At 34.5% G+C, this 17,964-nt stretch overlaps 1 protein-coding gene across 7 annotated transcripts in view; it reads right to left on the bottom strand.

The window, feature by feature from the left end:
- LOC149781801 (uncharacterized) overlaps positions 1-17,964 on the bottom strand; it is a 440,127-nt gene that overhangs the window by 29,830 nt on the left and 392,333 nt on the right. For all 7 annotated transcript variants that reach the window (XM_089935960.1, XM_089935961.1, XM_089935962.1 and 4 more), the window contains one exon: positions 15,868-16,076. In XM_089935960.1, the coding sequence (XP_089792086.1) occupies positions 15,868-16,076 (209 nt within the window). The remainder of the gene's footprint in view (positions 1-15,867; positions 16,077-17,964) is intronic.

Raw genomic sequence — 17,964 nt, 5'->3', positions numbered from 1 at the left:
GACCAAAACTGTATACTGCATGTATCAAAGGATGTGTTAGTGTTCTAAAAATGTAATTAGATAGAAGTGCACCCCACCCCACCCCACCCCAACTTTAGGAAGATAAACCCTTCCAAACAATGTAATCATACAAAAAAATAAAGATAAAACATTTTTGGACAAGAGTTATCTGGTCAAAATGTTATTTAAATTCTGTCACAACAGGTTGAAAGATATTAAGCATATAAAAAAAAACAAGAAGTAATAACTTATAAAACAGTTCAAAAGCACATGCTGAAATGAACCATTACTGTGGATAGATGGATGTTTTGTAAATTAATTGGCTGGCATTGCCATTGCATCTTCACGAATGATATGCCAGGTTTTACAAATCCTCTGGCCAGACTCCTGGGACATTAGCTCAAATTTACTTCAGGCAAGTTCGCTTTGCAAAGTACCTGAGAGAGGGAGAAAAGAGACACAAAGAGAAAAGAGAAATATGTGTTTAGCTTGTAATGCTTCATGTTCTGCAAGTTTTATACTCTACATATGTCGAGACCTTTATTTCATATTTATACGAACTGCATTCTTCAAATACATAACTGCCAGTCATTGAATTTCTTTCATCATGATCCAATTTATTTTGCATGATAAGCTGATAGTCTAACATTTCCTTGTAGTCAATGTCAAGGTCAAGGTCAGTATTGCTTTTTCTCACGTGGACATGATAATGTGAATGTAATATTTAAAGCAAGTTTATACTAATAGTAGATAAATATTTTTATTTTTACTTACCAGCAATATTCTAAGCATAATAGTTGTATGTACAGAAGATTCAAGCAACTTTCAAGCTGTAACCAAGCCATGTGCAGTTTGTGAGCTCTGAATGTACCAGATCTAAGAAATGATTGGAACTGCCTTTTATGCCCAGAAGGCAATGCCAGAAGCATTAACAAAATGTGTTTGAGGGAAATTTCCCAGGACATTTTTCAACAATTGAAAATGACTAAGTATCTTAGCACAATATCAACATCCCATGCGACTACAGTCTTGAGTAAATCAGGTCTCTTGTTAAACACTCATCTCCTAAAACATTAGAGCAGTGGGTGTTCAGAATAATTGGAACCATCTGACAAAACTAGAACTGTGCTAATTGCAGATTTGGCTCTATTGATAGCACTATATCCTATGAGAAAGTATAGTTAAGAATTCCAAAACAAAAACGTACAGATGAGCAAAATAGACAGATCTGGTCTTTGTCATAAAAGCAAGGATGCATCACTAGAGATACATCTGATTCTGTAACTGTGCTGACCGTCTCCACATGGAGCATACAATTTCAGAAACTGAATACGACAAGTTTCTTTTTTCTATATAGCCTTCCTGAAAACCAAAATATTTCCAAGTGGAGCTTGTTTAATGGACAAATTATGGTGTGATCCTGTGGAAGAAACAGGATCTCAGATGTTCTGTGCAGTATATATGACTACTCTGAGATAAAAGGCGTGGAATCCATTGCTGCATGAAAAAGATATGTGCTACCATCTCAGCCAAATGAAGCAGATCTGCTACATTTTGAGTGAGAGTGGTCTATTGTATTTCCTCTTGGTCAATTACCGGTATTTTGTTTTCAGTCAATGTTTTGAAATTATATTTTTATAATCTGATTAATCTTCCAAATCACCTTAGTTTGTCTAAGACTAGGGTCCAGCTCACTTCACTTAGTCCTTTACATGCACTGAACCAGTTATTTACATGATAATGACTCAATTTTGAGAGCTGCATTGGCTCAATGGTAGGCTCGTGACTAAAAGAGGTAGGTTCAAATCCTACCATCAGACTAGCCTGGGTGAGCTACATCTTTGTGCATGACACTTTACTCCAATTACCTTGGTACTTGTGTTGCTGTGTGACTGCTCCGGTGGCCTAGTGATTACAGCATCCGCCTCAGATGCAGGAGGTCGTGGGTTCGATCCCCGACCAAGTCATACCAAAGACTTACAAAAATGGTACTAACAGCTGCCTCGCTTGGCGCTCAGCATTAAGAGGTTAATGTTAGGACTGGTCGGCTTGGTGTCAGGATAATGTGACTGGGTGGGACATCATGCTACGTGTCTGCAGCATGATGCCCCAGTGCTAGACATCACTATAAACTGCCACATTGCAGACATCGTAGTGATATAACTGAAATATTGTTAAAGCTACATTAAAAGTCCAAATCACATCACATCACTTGTGTTGCTGTGCTATAAAGCACCAAACGAAACCAATTACTCAGTTTTGGTCTGTGTACAATGTGATGATCATCATTAATTGCAATTACACATATCCAAAGTTTCAAACAGCTTTACCTTAACTAATAGCTGTGTTGACACTTTGCTGTTTATAAATATAGAATTTTAGGTTGAGTTGTGTATATGACTGGGGTTTTCAGTATAGGGTCATCTGTCAAATTGTGTATAGGATTGCGGTTTTCAGTATATTGTCATCTGTCAAATTGTGTATAGGATTGGGGTTTTCAGTATAGGGTCATCTATCAAATTGTGTATAGGATTGGGGTTTTCAGTACAGGGTCATCTGTCAAATTGTGTATAGGATTGGGGTTTTCAGTATAGGGTCATCTGTCAAATTGTGTACAGGATTTGGGTTTTCAGTACAGGGTTATATGTGCTAGATTATGTAATGGTTTACAGTTATCAATATAGGGTTTTGAGTGGAGTATGGCCAGGATTTTCAGTATAAGGGTTATGTGCTGAGTTGTGAATGGAATCAGTTTTAAGCATAGAGTTATGTGTTATGTATATATAGGGTCATGGTTTACAGTATAGGGCTATGTGTTGTGTTGTATATAATAAGATCAGGGTTTTAAGCATAGGGTTATGTGTTGAGCATAGGGTCAAGGTTTAAAGTATAGGGTTATTTGTTGAGTACAGGGTCAAGGTTTAAAGTATAGGGTTATGTATTGAGTATAGGGTCAAAGTTTACAGTAATGGGTTATGTGTTGAGTATAGGGTCAAAGTTTACAGTATTGGGTTATGTGTTGAGTATAGGGTCAAGGTTTGAAGTATAGGGTTATGTGTTGAGTATTGGGTCAAAGTTTACAGTATTGGGTTATGTGTTGAGTATAGGGGCAAGGTTTACAATATATGGTTATTTGTTGAGTTGTAAATAGAATCACGGTTTTCAATTTAGTTGTTGAATTGTGTACAGGTTCAAGGTTTTCAGGATAGGATTGTGTGTTGTTTTGCTATAGGGTTAGGTGTTTAATATAAAGTTATGTGCTGAGTTGTGTATAGGGTTAGGGTGTTTAGTATAGAGTTATGTGTTGAGTTGTGTATAGGGTCAGGGTGTTTAGTATATGGTTATGTGTTGAGTTGTATATAGGGTCAGGGTGTTTAGTATAGGGTTATGTGTTGAGCTGTGTGTAGGGTCAGGGTTTTTAGTATAATATTATGTATTGAGTTGTGTATAGGGTCAGAGTATTAGTTTTGCATTGAATTATGTATAGGGTAATGTATAGGGTAACGTGGAATGAATTGCCCACTGAACTTAGACACAAAGACACAGTGATCACATTCAAGAGTGCTCTCAAAACTCACTTATTTTGACTGCAAGAACAAACTTAAAGACCTAATAATGTTTCCTACCTTAAATATTCTCAGCATGTTTTTTCTGTTTTCTAATTTCATGGTGTTTGTTTCTGTAATAATATCATTATATGTTTTTTATCTTATAGGTGTTGTCTAATGTTGTAAAGCACTTAGAGCTTCTAAAGATTAGGCGCTATACAAAGTCCTTATTATTATTATTATTTTCAGTAAAGGGTTATGTGCTGGGTTATGTATAGGGTCAGGGTTTTAATTATAGGGTTACACACTGAATTATATATATAGGGTTAGTGTTTTCAGTAAAGGGTTATGTGGTGAGTTATCTATATAAAAGTTTGCAGGCAGACTTGAGGTACATTTCAGATGGGTTTTTAAATGTTTTTTGCCAAGACTGTGAACTGTTATTTGAGGTGAATTCACTGGGACAGAATTTTATCATCATACCCTCCCCTTAGAGACTTATAAAAGTCTTGTAGAATGGGATTTAGCACCTGGTGATTAGTTTTAGTTAGGATACAAGTAATCTGAACTCAGAATACAATTCTTCATGCTGGGATCAGTCTAACAGCACAGATCTGCTTGATCTTGGATCAGCCTAGCACAGATTCTACATAAAATGAGATCAACCCAGAATGATGGGACCAGCCACATTACGCTCTATGGCTGGGATCAGTCAAGCACAGACTACTTAATCTATGATCAGCCCAGAATACAGTACTCTAATACCGGGGTCAGCCAAGCAGTTACTACTTGATCTAGGATCAGCCCAGAATACACTCTAATACTGGGGTCAGCCAAGCAGTTACTACTTGATCTGGGATCAGTCCAGAATACACTCTAATACTGGGGTCAGCCAAGCAGTTACTACTTGATCTGGGATCAGCCCAGAACACAATCTTATGCTGGGATCAGCCTAGCAAAGATTGGGTATCATCAGTCATGTTTGTGTGTGTGTGTGTGTGCATGCATGATTTGGATTTTTAACGTAACTTAAACAATTTTTCAGTCATATTGCTATGATGTCTGCAGTGTGACAGTTTATAGTGCTGTCTAGCACTGGGGCATCATGCAGCAGACATGTCACATCATGGCCCACCCAGTCACATTATCAAGAGACCAGGCCAACAGTCCTAGCACTAACTTCTTAATGCTGAGCTCCAAGCGAGGCAGCTGCAAGTACCATTTTTGTTTCTTTAGTATGACTCAGCAGGGGTTTGAACCCATGACCTCCTGCATCCAAGGCAGACACTCTAACCACTAAGCCACTTGAGTGGTCATATCACAGTCATGTACAGAGCTTCAAGCTCATGGGCCTGTTCGGACAGCCAAACTTTTATTTGTTTAAGCAGTGAAGTTATTTTTGCTTTTGCATAATGCGCCTACAGATCAGGGTCTGTGTTGTTTATTTTACTGATTATTCCTAACAAATTGCACAGTTCAAGATCTGCCACACTGAGTCTGTGCAGTTTGCAGTTGGACTCGATTTATAAGTGAGTATATATGCTATACTAATTATCAACTGCTAATATGACAATGAAAGAATACACATTTTTGCAAGTAATTTTGCTGCAGCATTCTTCTTTGGTACTGTGATGCATATAAAACAACAAATCATGGTCTAATTATGTTCACATTTTCCTTGACTGCACTTTCAATAAAACATTTAGTTTTAGTCATTTTTATTGCAATCAATGTGATGAATCAACACAAATGCAACTGTTTCAGAAAATTATGCAAGTGACATTTGACCTTCCTCAGATATACAAAGATTTTCAAGCACTTTCATGACCTTGATTTGCCATCATAAAATTCAATGCTCTGTATAAACTCTGCTATTCAGGACAAAGAAAAGTGTAAGATAGTGTGACCTGTTAAACCTGAACCTGCCTAAAGACCACTCTATTAAACAATCAACTGCTCTGAAATATTTTTGGGATATTTCAATATAAAATTTTGGTAGAAATAAACATTTACCAGTCACCAACATTAACTTTCCAGAGATGGCTGCTTAAGACAACCTGAGGAATGCTGAGATTTATTTGTGAAACCCAAATCTCATACAAAATAGTACTGAAGGAATATCCGTTTTATGTAAATTAACATTTTTTAATATCCAGGAATTTGCTAATCCATAAAATACCCCCCCCCCCATTGTAAATTAAACTCATTATCAAAGCAACATTTAGTTCATAACATACACAAGAGAATGCCTTGAATATTTACCCACTTCAATAAACCTTTCATACCCTAAGGGACCCCATAAAAATGTGTACTGTTCGCTGCATATTTACCCAGTTCATTGAACTTTTGGTACCTTATTGGACACCAAGTACCTGTGAACTGTTCTTTGCATATTTACCAATTTCATTGCACCTCTCATACCCTAGGGGACCCCATTAAACTGTATGCTGTTTTCTGTATTTTTACCTATTTCATTTAACATTTCATACCCTAAGGAACCCAAGAAACTGCATACTCTTTTCTGCATATTTACCCATTTCATTGAACATTTCATACCCTAAGGAACCCCAAGAAACTGCATACTCTTTTCTGTATATTTACAAATTTCATTGAACCTTTCATACCCTAAGGAACCCCAAGAAACTGCATACCTTTCTCTGCATATTTACCCATTTCATTGAACTTTTCATACCCTAAGGAACCCCAAGAAACTGCATACCTTTCTCTGCATATTTACCCATTTCACTGAACTTTTCATACCCTAAGGAACCCCAAGAAACTGTATACCTTTCTCTGCATATTTACCCATTTTAGAATAAAAGTAACATTTTACAGATAATTCATATGCCCAACTTAGAGTGTTAATTTTACAGAATTATTCATCAAATGATTCCTCCCAACAGGAAGCCATTGTGACTCATTGGTAAGTAAGCAGGTTAAAATATTACCATTAGATTAGCCTAAAGGACCTATCTGTGTTGCTGTGCCACAAAAAAAAAACATCAAAAAAAACCCTAATCCTTCTTTCAGATCAACATCTGTGGATCTTTTTTTTTGTAAAATCCTAAACACCAAGAAAAGCAGAAAGGGATGTTTAACAGGAAAGCAATCTATTAAAATACTAATGATTAACATGGAAATAACTTCCTTCCTAACTGACAGAATTGTGCAATTATGTGTGCTCTGTTATTTCTTGAGGGTGGAAATGTCAAGTGATTTATTCATTCAAAGGATATGCGGATGGCTACATAAAGTGCAAGGAAATGATCTGATACCAGTTTTCACTGGGAAAGGTACCACACTTTTGTTCACTGCAAGAGCCGTGTAAATTGAACTTGATTTCAAACTAGAAATATATCCAGATACCATGGAAACTGATGGCAATATGATGCAATGAAAGGGCAAAGGGCTAAGTCAAACAGGGGCTATAACTCCATACAATTTTGCTTGAAATGAGTAACAATGCATCTAGTCCTATGTCTTCTTAATATAAGTCTCATGTCAAATCTGACCTGCAAAAGCCATTGACCAAAAAGTGGATATAGTTCGAAGTTAAGAAGGTGCCAAAACTCCATAAAAGTTTGCTGGAAAATGGTGAAAATTAAATATGATCCAGGAAAAGCCCATCAAGTTCAAAAGTTACTGAGCAGAAACAAATTTGAAGGGCAAAGTTCTAAGTGTGACTCAGGGGCCATAACTCCATACAAATTTGATGAAAAAGGTAAACATTTAACTTGACTTAGGTCTACTTGGTGAAGGAGAGGAATAAGGACTCTAAGGTCTATTTTTAGTTCAAAACTTCACAAATATTCCAAAAAAGTAGTTGATGATAAAATTACATGGCAAAAAATTTAATAACAATCGAAGAACTTAAAATTGCAAATGATCTTTAAAAATTATTTAGATATGATGTCACATGCATATGCTCATGATGTTCCAGTTGCCTATACAAATATTTTGTCACAATTTAAGCTATATTTTTAAAAAGAAAATTCACTTTGTCTACATGCAATAACCAATTTCATATTTTTACAGGATATAAAGATATGCATTAAAAACTTGTTACTAGAATGCTGTTTTGGTTGTTGCATGTGGACCATGTGAAAAATGAGAAAATGTTTTGTATCTTTCAATCTTATATCAATAAGTTCCATTAAATCTTTTCCTTCAGTGATTTATGCTTGTTCTCTTGCACTATTTCTTTGCTTCTGTCTCTCTTTCTACTGTCACATATGCTGAATAACCAAAAACCAAAATCCAAATGATTTGAAATGGCTTAAAATTGACCCTGAAAGCAATTTGTCTTTAAATACTGCAACTTTAAGTGGTTGCTTAAATTTGCCATTATCTAACTCATTTTTGTTTATCTAACCCATTTTGTTTATCATTCCACTGCTTCCTGAAACTGATACATGTGTGCAAGACAGAGAAACAGAAGCTAACCATTGTATCCTTGGCAGTGTTTCCCAAACCAAAATGCATCCTTGCTGAAAGCTTGTGGCAAGCTTGCGGTAAGCTTGCGATAAGCTAGTTTGATGTTTATAAGCTAACATGGATGCTTGCACAAGCTTGTACAAGCAAGTGCAGGCTTAGGCAAGATAGCTGGATATAACCACAAGCTTGCACAAGCTTGCGCAAGCTTGCACAAGCTTTTGCAAGCTTGTACAAGCTTTCTTGTTTGCTTCAGAAATTAAAACTAGCTTGCACAAGCTTTCTTGTTTGTTTCATAAAGAAAAACTAGCTTGCGCAAGCTTACTTGTTTTCTTCAGAAAGTAAAATTAGCTTGCGCAAGCTTGTTTTCTTCAGAAAGTAAAACTAGCTTGCGCAAGCTTTCTTGTATGTTTCAGAAAGTAAATTTAAACTAGCTTGCAACAAGTTTCTTCATATATATATATATATATATATATATATATATATATATATATATATATATATATATATATATATATATATATATATATATATATATATATATATCCATTGCTTGTGAAAGTTTGAGACCATGTATCCAAGTAGCAGGCACCATCACTGTCACACCCCCATGAAAACAAATTCATGACTTGATGAACAATCATGAAGTGTTCATGAAAGTTCCTCAACTAAGTTCATGAACTTCAAGAATTTTGATGAATCATGTACTTGAAGTTCATGAACACACTGATGAATTTTTATGAACTATTATAATATCTTTGAAGTTCCTGAAATGTCATGAACTAATGGTTCATGAACAATTCAGGTACTTTGATGCAATACCAAGGTATTTCTTAAAAAAATGTATATTAAATATCTGTATCATTATCTTCATAAAATGTTCATGAAAATTCATCATACAAATTCTCACAATATTAGTGAAATTTAAATAAAGGTGAATTTGTTCTTCTTTTTTTAAAATGATATACTGTACAAATGTTCATTCAGATCTTTAAATCAATACTTGTATACTTAACCGGAGTATTTCTGGATTAATATGGGAAAATATTTTCTGGCCAGCATCAACAAAATGTATTTGCTTTAAAAAGCTTTCAATGACTTTGTCCTAACGTTTTTTTTTTTTTCTTCTCTCCATTACTGTTATAAACTGCATATTCTATTGACTTAGTCACTGTTTGCCAATTTGCAGTAAAAACCGAAATATATTAACAACGATTATCCTGATTGGATGGCTATGAAAGAAGACGTGATATGATTGGTTAATATACGCGCGAGATTTCAACAGTTAAGCTTCCTCAGAAACCAAAGATCATGCTGATGGTTAGGCAAAAACCTCAAACAAAAACCGTGGACTCCATGGAATGGACAGATGAGAATATTTTCAATATCATTTTTTAAAATTAAGTAGAAGTGCAGAGAAGCGATTTTGAAGAATATGAAGGAAATGATTTGGTGAGAGCAAAATTAGGCAGAAAAGCGTACCAAGCCTGGATGACCAAAATTACGGTGATTATCTTTTTCTTGGTCATTCGTGATTATTTCAGTAGAAGTTATATGGATATTTTATTGGTTTATATATGTCATCATAATATTTATAACCAAGCTAATGACACGATTTTGTTCAGACCTAATTTAAACTTGCTCATCGAAGTTTTGAAAATCACTAAACATTATCACCCCCCCCCCAGTTCTCGATACCAGACGTGGTACGATATCGATAGGAGTTGAGATGTTCGAGATCGTTTTCTTTTACATGACATCACTATTTCTATAATCTGATGTAATTTGGTAATTTAAAAAAATAAACCTTAAAAAAATAGTTAATGCATGAAACTGTACACAATACAAGTACAAATAACAATGTGATGAAACTGGAAGCAGCTATACACAACATGCGGAGTCGGAGTGGATGCATTAGTGACATACTAAGGGCCTATACCACACAAGTCTGGCGTTATCTGTAATATATACGGTTATTTAGTGTAACGATGTTGTCAAAAAAATTGTCATATTTTACTGAATAAAACATCCGTCTCCTGTGACTATACCTATGGCTAGACAGATTCAATTAATATAAAACTAGTGACAAAATTCTGCAATAATATAAATGCTCAGTATTATGTGTAAGGGATTAAATCAGTTTTGAGTTGGATCATATTATTCCAGTAAGTAAAGTGGGGTACAATGATAATGTGCTAAAAGCTAAAAACAATGTTGATCCGAGATTATCTGTAATTAACTAACTTTACGTTTTTTTCAGACCAGACAGCAGAAAAGTAAAATTGTTAGAGGATGAAGTTTGTAGGTTAAGGAGGAAAATTTGAAAACCGGAGGATCCAAGATGGAAGAGACATTAAATTGTGACTGCTGCAACAATGTTAAAGATCCAAACAGTAATCAGACGGAACAGCTTAAGTTGCAGAAGGAGACATTCAGTAGTGACAATGGACAGGATTTGATTAAATTATAGACCCTGAACATCTTCACAAAAGAGTTATCAGACAGGTCAGTCTCTGGAAGAAGATTGGTCAGGAGAAACCCCAGCTGAAAGACAGCCCCATGACAATGAAATATGCTTCAACAGTTGATTGCAGGCAACTGCCCCAATATCTCTTAAACATTTTTCAAAGAAAAATTACAGAACATACAAAAAGTGTTGCTAAGGGTTAAAAAAAGAAAGAATATCACTTGTCAGTTTTAATTTATCTGAAATCAAATACAATTTCTAAGATAATATGTTGCATTTTATACTGTATCAACCCCATCCCCCATCTAAGGTTATTGTATGATTCAGGATGAAATAGGTATTTGTGACTTGTCAGGTAATCATATTTTGTTTTATAGGCACTGTTCATGAAGTCATGAATCATTGAGAAACGTTGTTCATCATAGTTCATGAATATGTTCATGCACTTGTTCATGAATGATGATGATCCAATTTGTGGACTGTTTTCAGTTCATGCACATTCTAGAATAATTCATGAACCTTTTGATGAACTTTCATGAATGGTTCTTGAACCAAGTTCATGAACAGTTCATGCCAGTTCATGAATTATTCATGATCATTTCATAGGGGCGTGACACTTGCAGCTAGGGGAACACATAAAGCTTCTGCAGCCTTGGGTAAGCTTGCAGTGAATGAATAAACTTGAACGATGGAATTAAACTTAATGTTTTGACGGAACAGATTTGTTTTCCACTGCATTGCAACTATAAGATTACATTATTTAATCATTAAATATGCAGATTATTTCATTGGAATGAAGCAAAACTTTGCAATATATTATGATAATATGGTCCATCAGGAGCAGTTGAGTCTAAAATGCATTTTTGGACAGGGGCCTTCGGACTCCCAGACCCCCCCTTCACATTTTCAAGGGTTTTTTAGAAGGGGGAAAACACAATCATGTCTGATTTTTGAAAGCCCAGATGCTTGTAGCAAGAAATCTGCAAGCTTGCACAAGCTAGTAACAAGCTTGTGTATACTTATTGTACTAGGTAAATAAATAACAAGCTTGCGCAAGCTTAAGCTTGTGCAAGCTTAAGCTTTCACAAGCTTGTGCATGCTTATGACACTTTTGTTAAATAAGCTTGCGCAAGCTTGCTGCAATGTTCCAAATACAAGCTTGCCACAAGCTTTATAAATAAGCTTGTGGCAAGCTTTAAAACAAGCTTGCAATTTTGGTTTGGGTTAGTTGCTGGATTTTTAATGTCATAATATATATATATATATATATATATATATATATATATATATATATATATATATATATATATATATATATATATATATATATATATATATATATATATATATATATACATGTATATCTTTTAAACTTAAACTGCATGTACATATGTATATATGTATGTTTTATGTGTCCATGTGGATCATCCAGATGATTGATCTTAGCTGCTCCATTTTTTAAAATCAAGTTATAAACAAACAGTTTGTCTGCCTCATCTATTTTATAAATATCTTTACCAGTGAGTAAACAGCCTTTTTTATATACAAAAGCCCTGATGTCCCTGGACTTGTTTTGTGTGTGTGTGTGTGTGTGTGTGTGTGTGTACACACATGCTCAGGCATGTAAATGTTTATGTGAATATGTACGAATGTATGTACTCATATTAATGCAGATGTGACAAAACTGACAAACTCTCACACCTGAAATTTTCCTTATTTTTCCAGCGAAAAAAATTGACATTTTTCACACATGAAATTTTGCTGATTTTTCCTGTTTAACTGTTCAATCAAGCATTAATAAAAAGTGGTGTACATCTTTTCAAGGTTTCTTTGTTGTTTTTGGTTTGAATGCCATTTTTCTGTGCATGATAAACTATACATGGCAGTCAGAATAACTCTTGGAGGATTCTTAGAATCTGGGAAACCCTGGTATTATAACCACCAACCCACGAGAAGCCACTAGCAAGATTTCTCACATACCCATAGTGGCCAAGCCCAAGACTTGAACCCACACTGACAGAGGTAGTAGTGGTGGTGATCAGTGAAGGTAGATGCTATAGACCACTTAGTTTTGTGCCTGAATGGCTTATAAGGGGACAAATGTTATCACATCAACTGGAAATCCAATGCTGTGTAACCTTCTCTGTACAAAGGTTTGGGAATAATACAAATTACATAATATAAAGAGAAATTATTCAGGCTTTGGATATTCTTTACTTTCCAAGTCATTTAATATCAAATTTAAAACCTCAGGGAAAGAAATGCAATAATAATTGGCACATATTTCTCCACAACTAAACACAGAGCTGCTTTATGATTGCACAAATGCACAATTTAAGATACTTATGTTTTAGCAATATGCAAGACAGAAGCTTTCAGCCAACATATCTAAAATCCCCAAATATAGGCACCACAATGGAGAAGAAAACCATTGGTTATTTGATGGCTAAAGCTTCATACTAAATGTAATATGAGTCAGTAATGTTCTTCAAAAAGTTATTGAGCAGAAACTAAATTCACAATTGATGAGACATGTGACAGGATGGGAAAGAGAATCATGGGATATGGTATCTGCCATATCATAGATATGGCAGGAGCAATAAGTAAAAACAAAAACAACCTTGCCAGAAAAACCATTCCACACATATCATAGTAACACTGTTTTGCTAAGACTTTGTGACAAGCATTTATATTTAATTTGCTTAAAATCACATCATCGTCATGCATAAAACTGAATATTTTTTCTGGGGAATCCCACTATATTTTAACATGCTTCATTGTAAAACAAAACTAAATAAAATATGATCAAGTCATGGTTCGTGATTTTTTTTCTTAATTTTTTTAGAAGTCCCGTATTCCCTGACAATGCTAAAAACAACAGCCATGTGGAGAGATGACAAACTGATAAAAAATACTTAGCTAAGTTTCCAAAATCTATACCTTACATACAGTATGTTCTTATACAGCTATAATTAATTTCCATCAAGCATGTTTTGTTCATTTCACCCACCCCACGCTATCCTCATATATGCATTCCCTGAATTTGTTACTATTCTCATTATGTCCTGTCAGTAAAAGGTTTGTGACACCAGCAAGGAACCAGGCACACCGTTTGTGTACCATGACAATATCTTTAAACAAGCACTGAGTTCTCTTATTTATAACTCAAAATTTGTTCTTATGAATATAAACAACTATTTGTAATTATAATAAATGAACTAAACATTTTAAGAATTCATGAAGTCATAAAGCTGAAAATTTATTATGCAAATAAGCATGAATGGTTTTCACTTCACTACAGTTCTTAATGTAACATGCAATTGATTTTCAAACTTCATGAGTTCATGAATCCTACAAAAATGTAAATTTCAATTCTTAATTCAATATTTCAAAATCAGAAGAAGAAAAAAACAAATGAGATATTCAACATCAGGCTTACATATACAGTGGCATGCAAGTCAAGTCCAACTACACAGACCCAAATTTGCCACTGCATAATGTTTGGGCAGATCCGAGTCTTTGTAGATTGTCAGTAGTAACCAGCAGAAAAAAACTGACCCTGATCTGCCAGTGCATTATGCTACAGCAGATCAGGGTTTATGTTGTTTACAGTTGGACTCGCCTATCAAGCGAATATATACGATATTTGCCTCTATGTTTGAAATGTAGGAGATCCCGTGTCTCTAACATTGTGCTGGAGACTCAGTTGAGAGTATTAGACTCAGTTGAGAGTATCAGACTCAGTTGAGAGTATTAGACTCAGTTGAGAGTATTAGACTCAGTTGAGAGTATTAGACTCAGTTGAGAGTATTCAAAATTAAACAAGCATATTGTGCATTTGCCATTACTGATACAACAAAAATGTCAACAACCTTTTCAGTATTTTTATATTTTGTGTTTTGCAAAGCACAATGACAATAAGAAAGCCTCTTTGGTACGAGTGTGATTATCAGGTAAAATATTTTTATTTATACCAGTTTTTAAGTCAAAAGACATCGGTTGACTTAGAAATTGTAACATTAAAAAAATGCAGTAGACTAGAAACAAAAGTCAATAGATTAGCAAGAATTGCTGATATCTATGCATCAACAAAATTGTAGCAAAAAATCACCAGGAAACTGTACACATGTCTACACCATCAAGACTTAAATAAAGCTTTCTGAAGAACAAGAAACTAAAACTTGTAGTCAGTTGTAACACAAATTGCAAACTCTAAAGGGAATTTCAAGATTATTTAACACTTTCAAACTTTAATGAAAGTTTCCACAACAAACACACAAAGAAAACTTTAATAAACATCCAGTTTAGAGAACCCTTATTGTGCCAGACTAAAAAAAACCAAATGATTTTGCTTGATTGGAGGGAAAAGTTACAATGGAGTCTTAGTAACTGGATAAATGTTACATTTTTAAAAATGGTAAAATGTTTACCATATTTTGGGGTTCTGTTACTGTTAAAGAAGCTGGAACTTTCATCTTTGTTGATGGAAATATTAACATCAAGAAGCATATCCAGATCTCATTTCATCACAGGTAATTTCAGATGTTTTTGGATATTGTCCATTTGTGTGCCATAATGTTTAATGCTTCTTCATATAATTCTGCATATTGTTTCATGAAAAAGAGGAAATGGCCTAACTGGACCATCAATTAAAAGATATAAATATTGCAGAAAATAGTTTGGAGAACTTTGAAAATCAAACTTTGGTGGAAAATACAAAACAGAAGAAATAGAAGTGACCTCACTGAAGCATATATGGCAGTCCTTGACTCCAATCTACCAGTATATTAAATACCTGCTTATATTCCATGGAGAATTTGCCATGTAGTTTATGCTAAGGGGCATACAGTATCACTAAATAGATAATTACCTATCTTAGTGAGATTTTCTGCATCAATAATGGCACATCAATGCACAATTGAGGCAATTTCTTCTTCATTTCTGGGTGATTGTCATCATAAATATATATACATATAATATAAGTAAATTATTATTTAATTCCAGGGAGATTTCCAGTTGTTTCCACTTTTTGCCCAAATTCTAAAGTCAGCATCAGGAAGTCTCCCTGATGATCAGGTAAGTATAACAAGTACAAGCTGGTATCAGACAATGGATGTATCCACTTTGGACAAATAATCGTGACAAAATTGACACCATATGGCATGGAGTCAAACATCTTACAGTTACATTTGTTGCCTAACTCCAAACTTTATCATGTATTTCACTTTAACATATAATGAGATTTGTACAAGTATCTAAATTTATTCATTCATTTTATCTCTAAATGCTCCCAAGATGGAAAAATGGCTATTTTCTGCAGTTGGAGTTCTGTGAAAATGATAATCCAGAAATGTGGATCCAGCACGTGAACTTAGGATTCTGGATCCATTCCAGAAATATTAATGACATATTTAAGCTTACCTGATCACACATTTTACATTGATAAGTTTTGCCTGCCTTTGTAGCTGGTTTAACAGGCTGCGGTATCACGAGGGGAGTATTGTTGGGTGCTGTTGGGCTATTGACACCACTCCCACCACCATTACTACGGAAACTTCCGGCACTTCCTGTGCTCCCATGACGCAAGACATCATGAACATTGTTGCTCATATTGTCTTGGCTGATACTGCCTGAAATAGAAGAAAATATAATTAGAGAAAAGTTTGCTTATTACCAAGAGGGGTCACGTGGCCTTGTCCTTTGACCTTTTGACTTGCAAAACAATCAGAACTGCAAAATCTCTGTCTAAATGAATGGAGAATCCACAACAAATAACATTCTAACCTTAAGAAGAAAAAGCAATTGACCCTGGTCAAGCATGCTGAATGTCAATTAATTATTTCATAACTGACTTTCCATTGGAATATGCTGACCACTCTATTCACATAGTTGTTACAGGTTTTTCCTTTAAATTAAATTTGGGCTCCATTTTTGGGGGTTGGTGAATCATTCATGAATACAAGATGCAAGAAATTTTATTTAATTTGGGTAGTCTGGGTAACATAAAAACCATAATTATATTTGACCTATTATAACAACATGTGCACTGTGGAGTTCAGTCAGTCACCTTTTGAGTCCTTTACTATAGTAATGATATAATTTAAAATCATTACCTCTCACCTTTTAACCAATTTTCATGAAATTTTCAAAACATTCTTAAAAGTCCAATGTCAACCACAATTACTTTTTTTTTAAAAGAAGAAAACAAATGATTTTAATGAGCCATGTTAATTTGTCTACAAATTTATTTTCTCTCTCTCCAACAGATTAATAAAAACCTGCTAAAACAACAGCAGCAAAAATAACATGAACATCATTAACAAAAACGTTGTTATGGGATGGACCAGTGGACATAACACATGTACCACTAATATGTAACAGTCTGCAAAACTTCCACATGCTTCTAGATCCATACATGTAGGCAAACATATCCACATGCATGGAAAAGTAAATTTTTCTTGGATAAGGTAATATGAAATATCAAGCGAGTCTGACCCACATTTCAACAAGGTCTTACTAAGCTAGATGTACATTTTGATATGAATATCCTAATTTTAGTGTCTGCATCTCTTCATCAGCTTGGAAATATGCAATAGCCATTGCAAACACGCACTCTGGCCTTTATCATTTTCAAACACATGTTTTCGTTAAAAAGCTTTTATACTCCCATTACCTCCTCAGCAAAGATTTATTATCTGCAGATCTTATGGAGGGGGCAGAAATGTTAAGTAAATACTGCTGAGAAGCAATGGAGGGGGCAGGGGGTATGCGTTTCATTAGGCAACTTGATGTGCTTTAGGAAGATAATATGACACATTTATAGCAATGGAGGTATACAAAAGCGTTAGAGGGGTAAAATCTAGTGTTCAATACTGAACATCAAGACTCTGCTGCACTGCAATATCCAGAAACAACGTTACTAAATATGTTACACCAGAAGTTTTGGAGCTTTGCAAGAAAACTGTAATAAATTAACAAGCTCTTGTAAGTGTATATACTACACTTAGACCATAGAACAACAAGAAATAGGACTTCTGCCAGCTTCCAGCTAAGTACCAACTTCTATGCTTGTCAGTTTCACACTGTGATTCCTGTGGTGAAATGATTTATTTAAGGGATGTGTTTTAGATATTTTTTTGTTTAAGACAAGTGGTACAGAAACAGATATTTAAAGTTTAAATCGTCTGAAAAATACATTTTCATAATAAAATTCTGGTAATTATTTCAGTCAGGGGAAATTGTTTCTGTCAATTTTAGAAAGTGCTGTCCAATAAAAATGTCAGATAAACTAGAAAACTTTATCTTTGGAAGAAATATTTGAGTTGTTTAATTCAGAATTTTGTGGTACTGTATTCAATACTTTAATACCATATAATCAGTGGCATTCATCTAAATCAAATGCCATTTTCAGACTCGACTGAGTAGGTAAATGACTCAGTTTTTATCCATTTTGATTCTATTAGTTAACAAAAACCTTCAAGCCTCAGAAATTTTTGTTTTAGAACTAAATTTTTATTG

This window comes from Sinohyriopsis cumingii, chromosome 15 (assembly GCF_028554795.1).
Source record: "Sinohyriopsis cumingii isolate HCF-2022 chromosome 15, ASM2855479v2, whole genome shotgun sequence".
In the NCBI taxonomy this organism is placed as follows: domain Eukaryota; kingdom Metazoa; phylum Mollusca; class Bivalvia; order Unionida; family Unionidae; genus Sinohyriopsis; species Sinohyriopsis cumingii.
The sequence above is the reverse complement of the archived record's forward strand: the minus strand, read 5'-3'. Positions and strand labels throughout refer to the sequence as shown.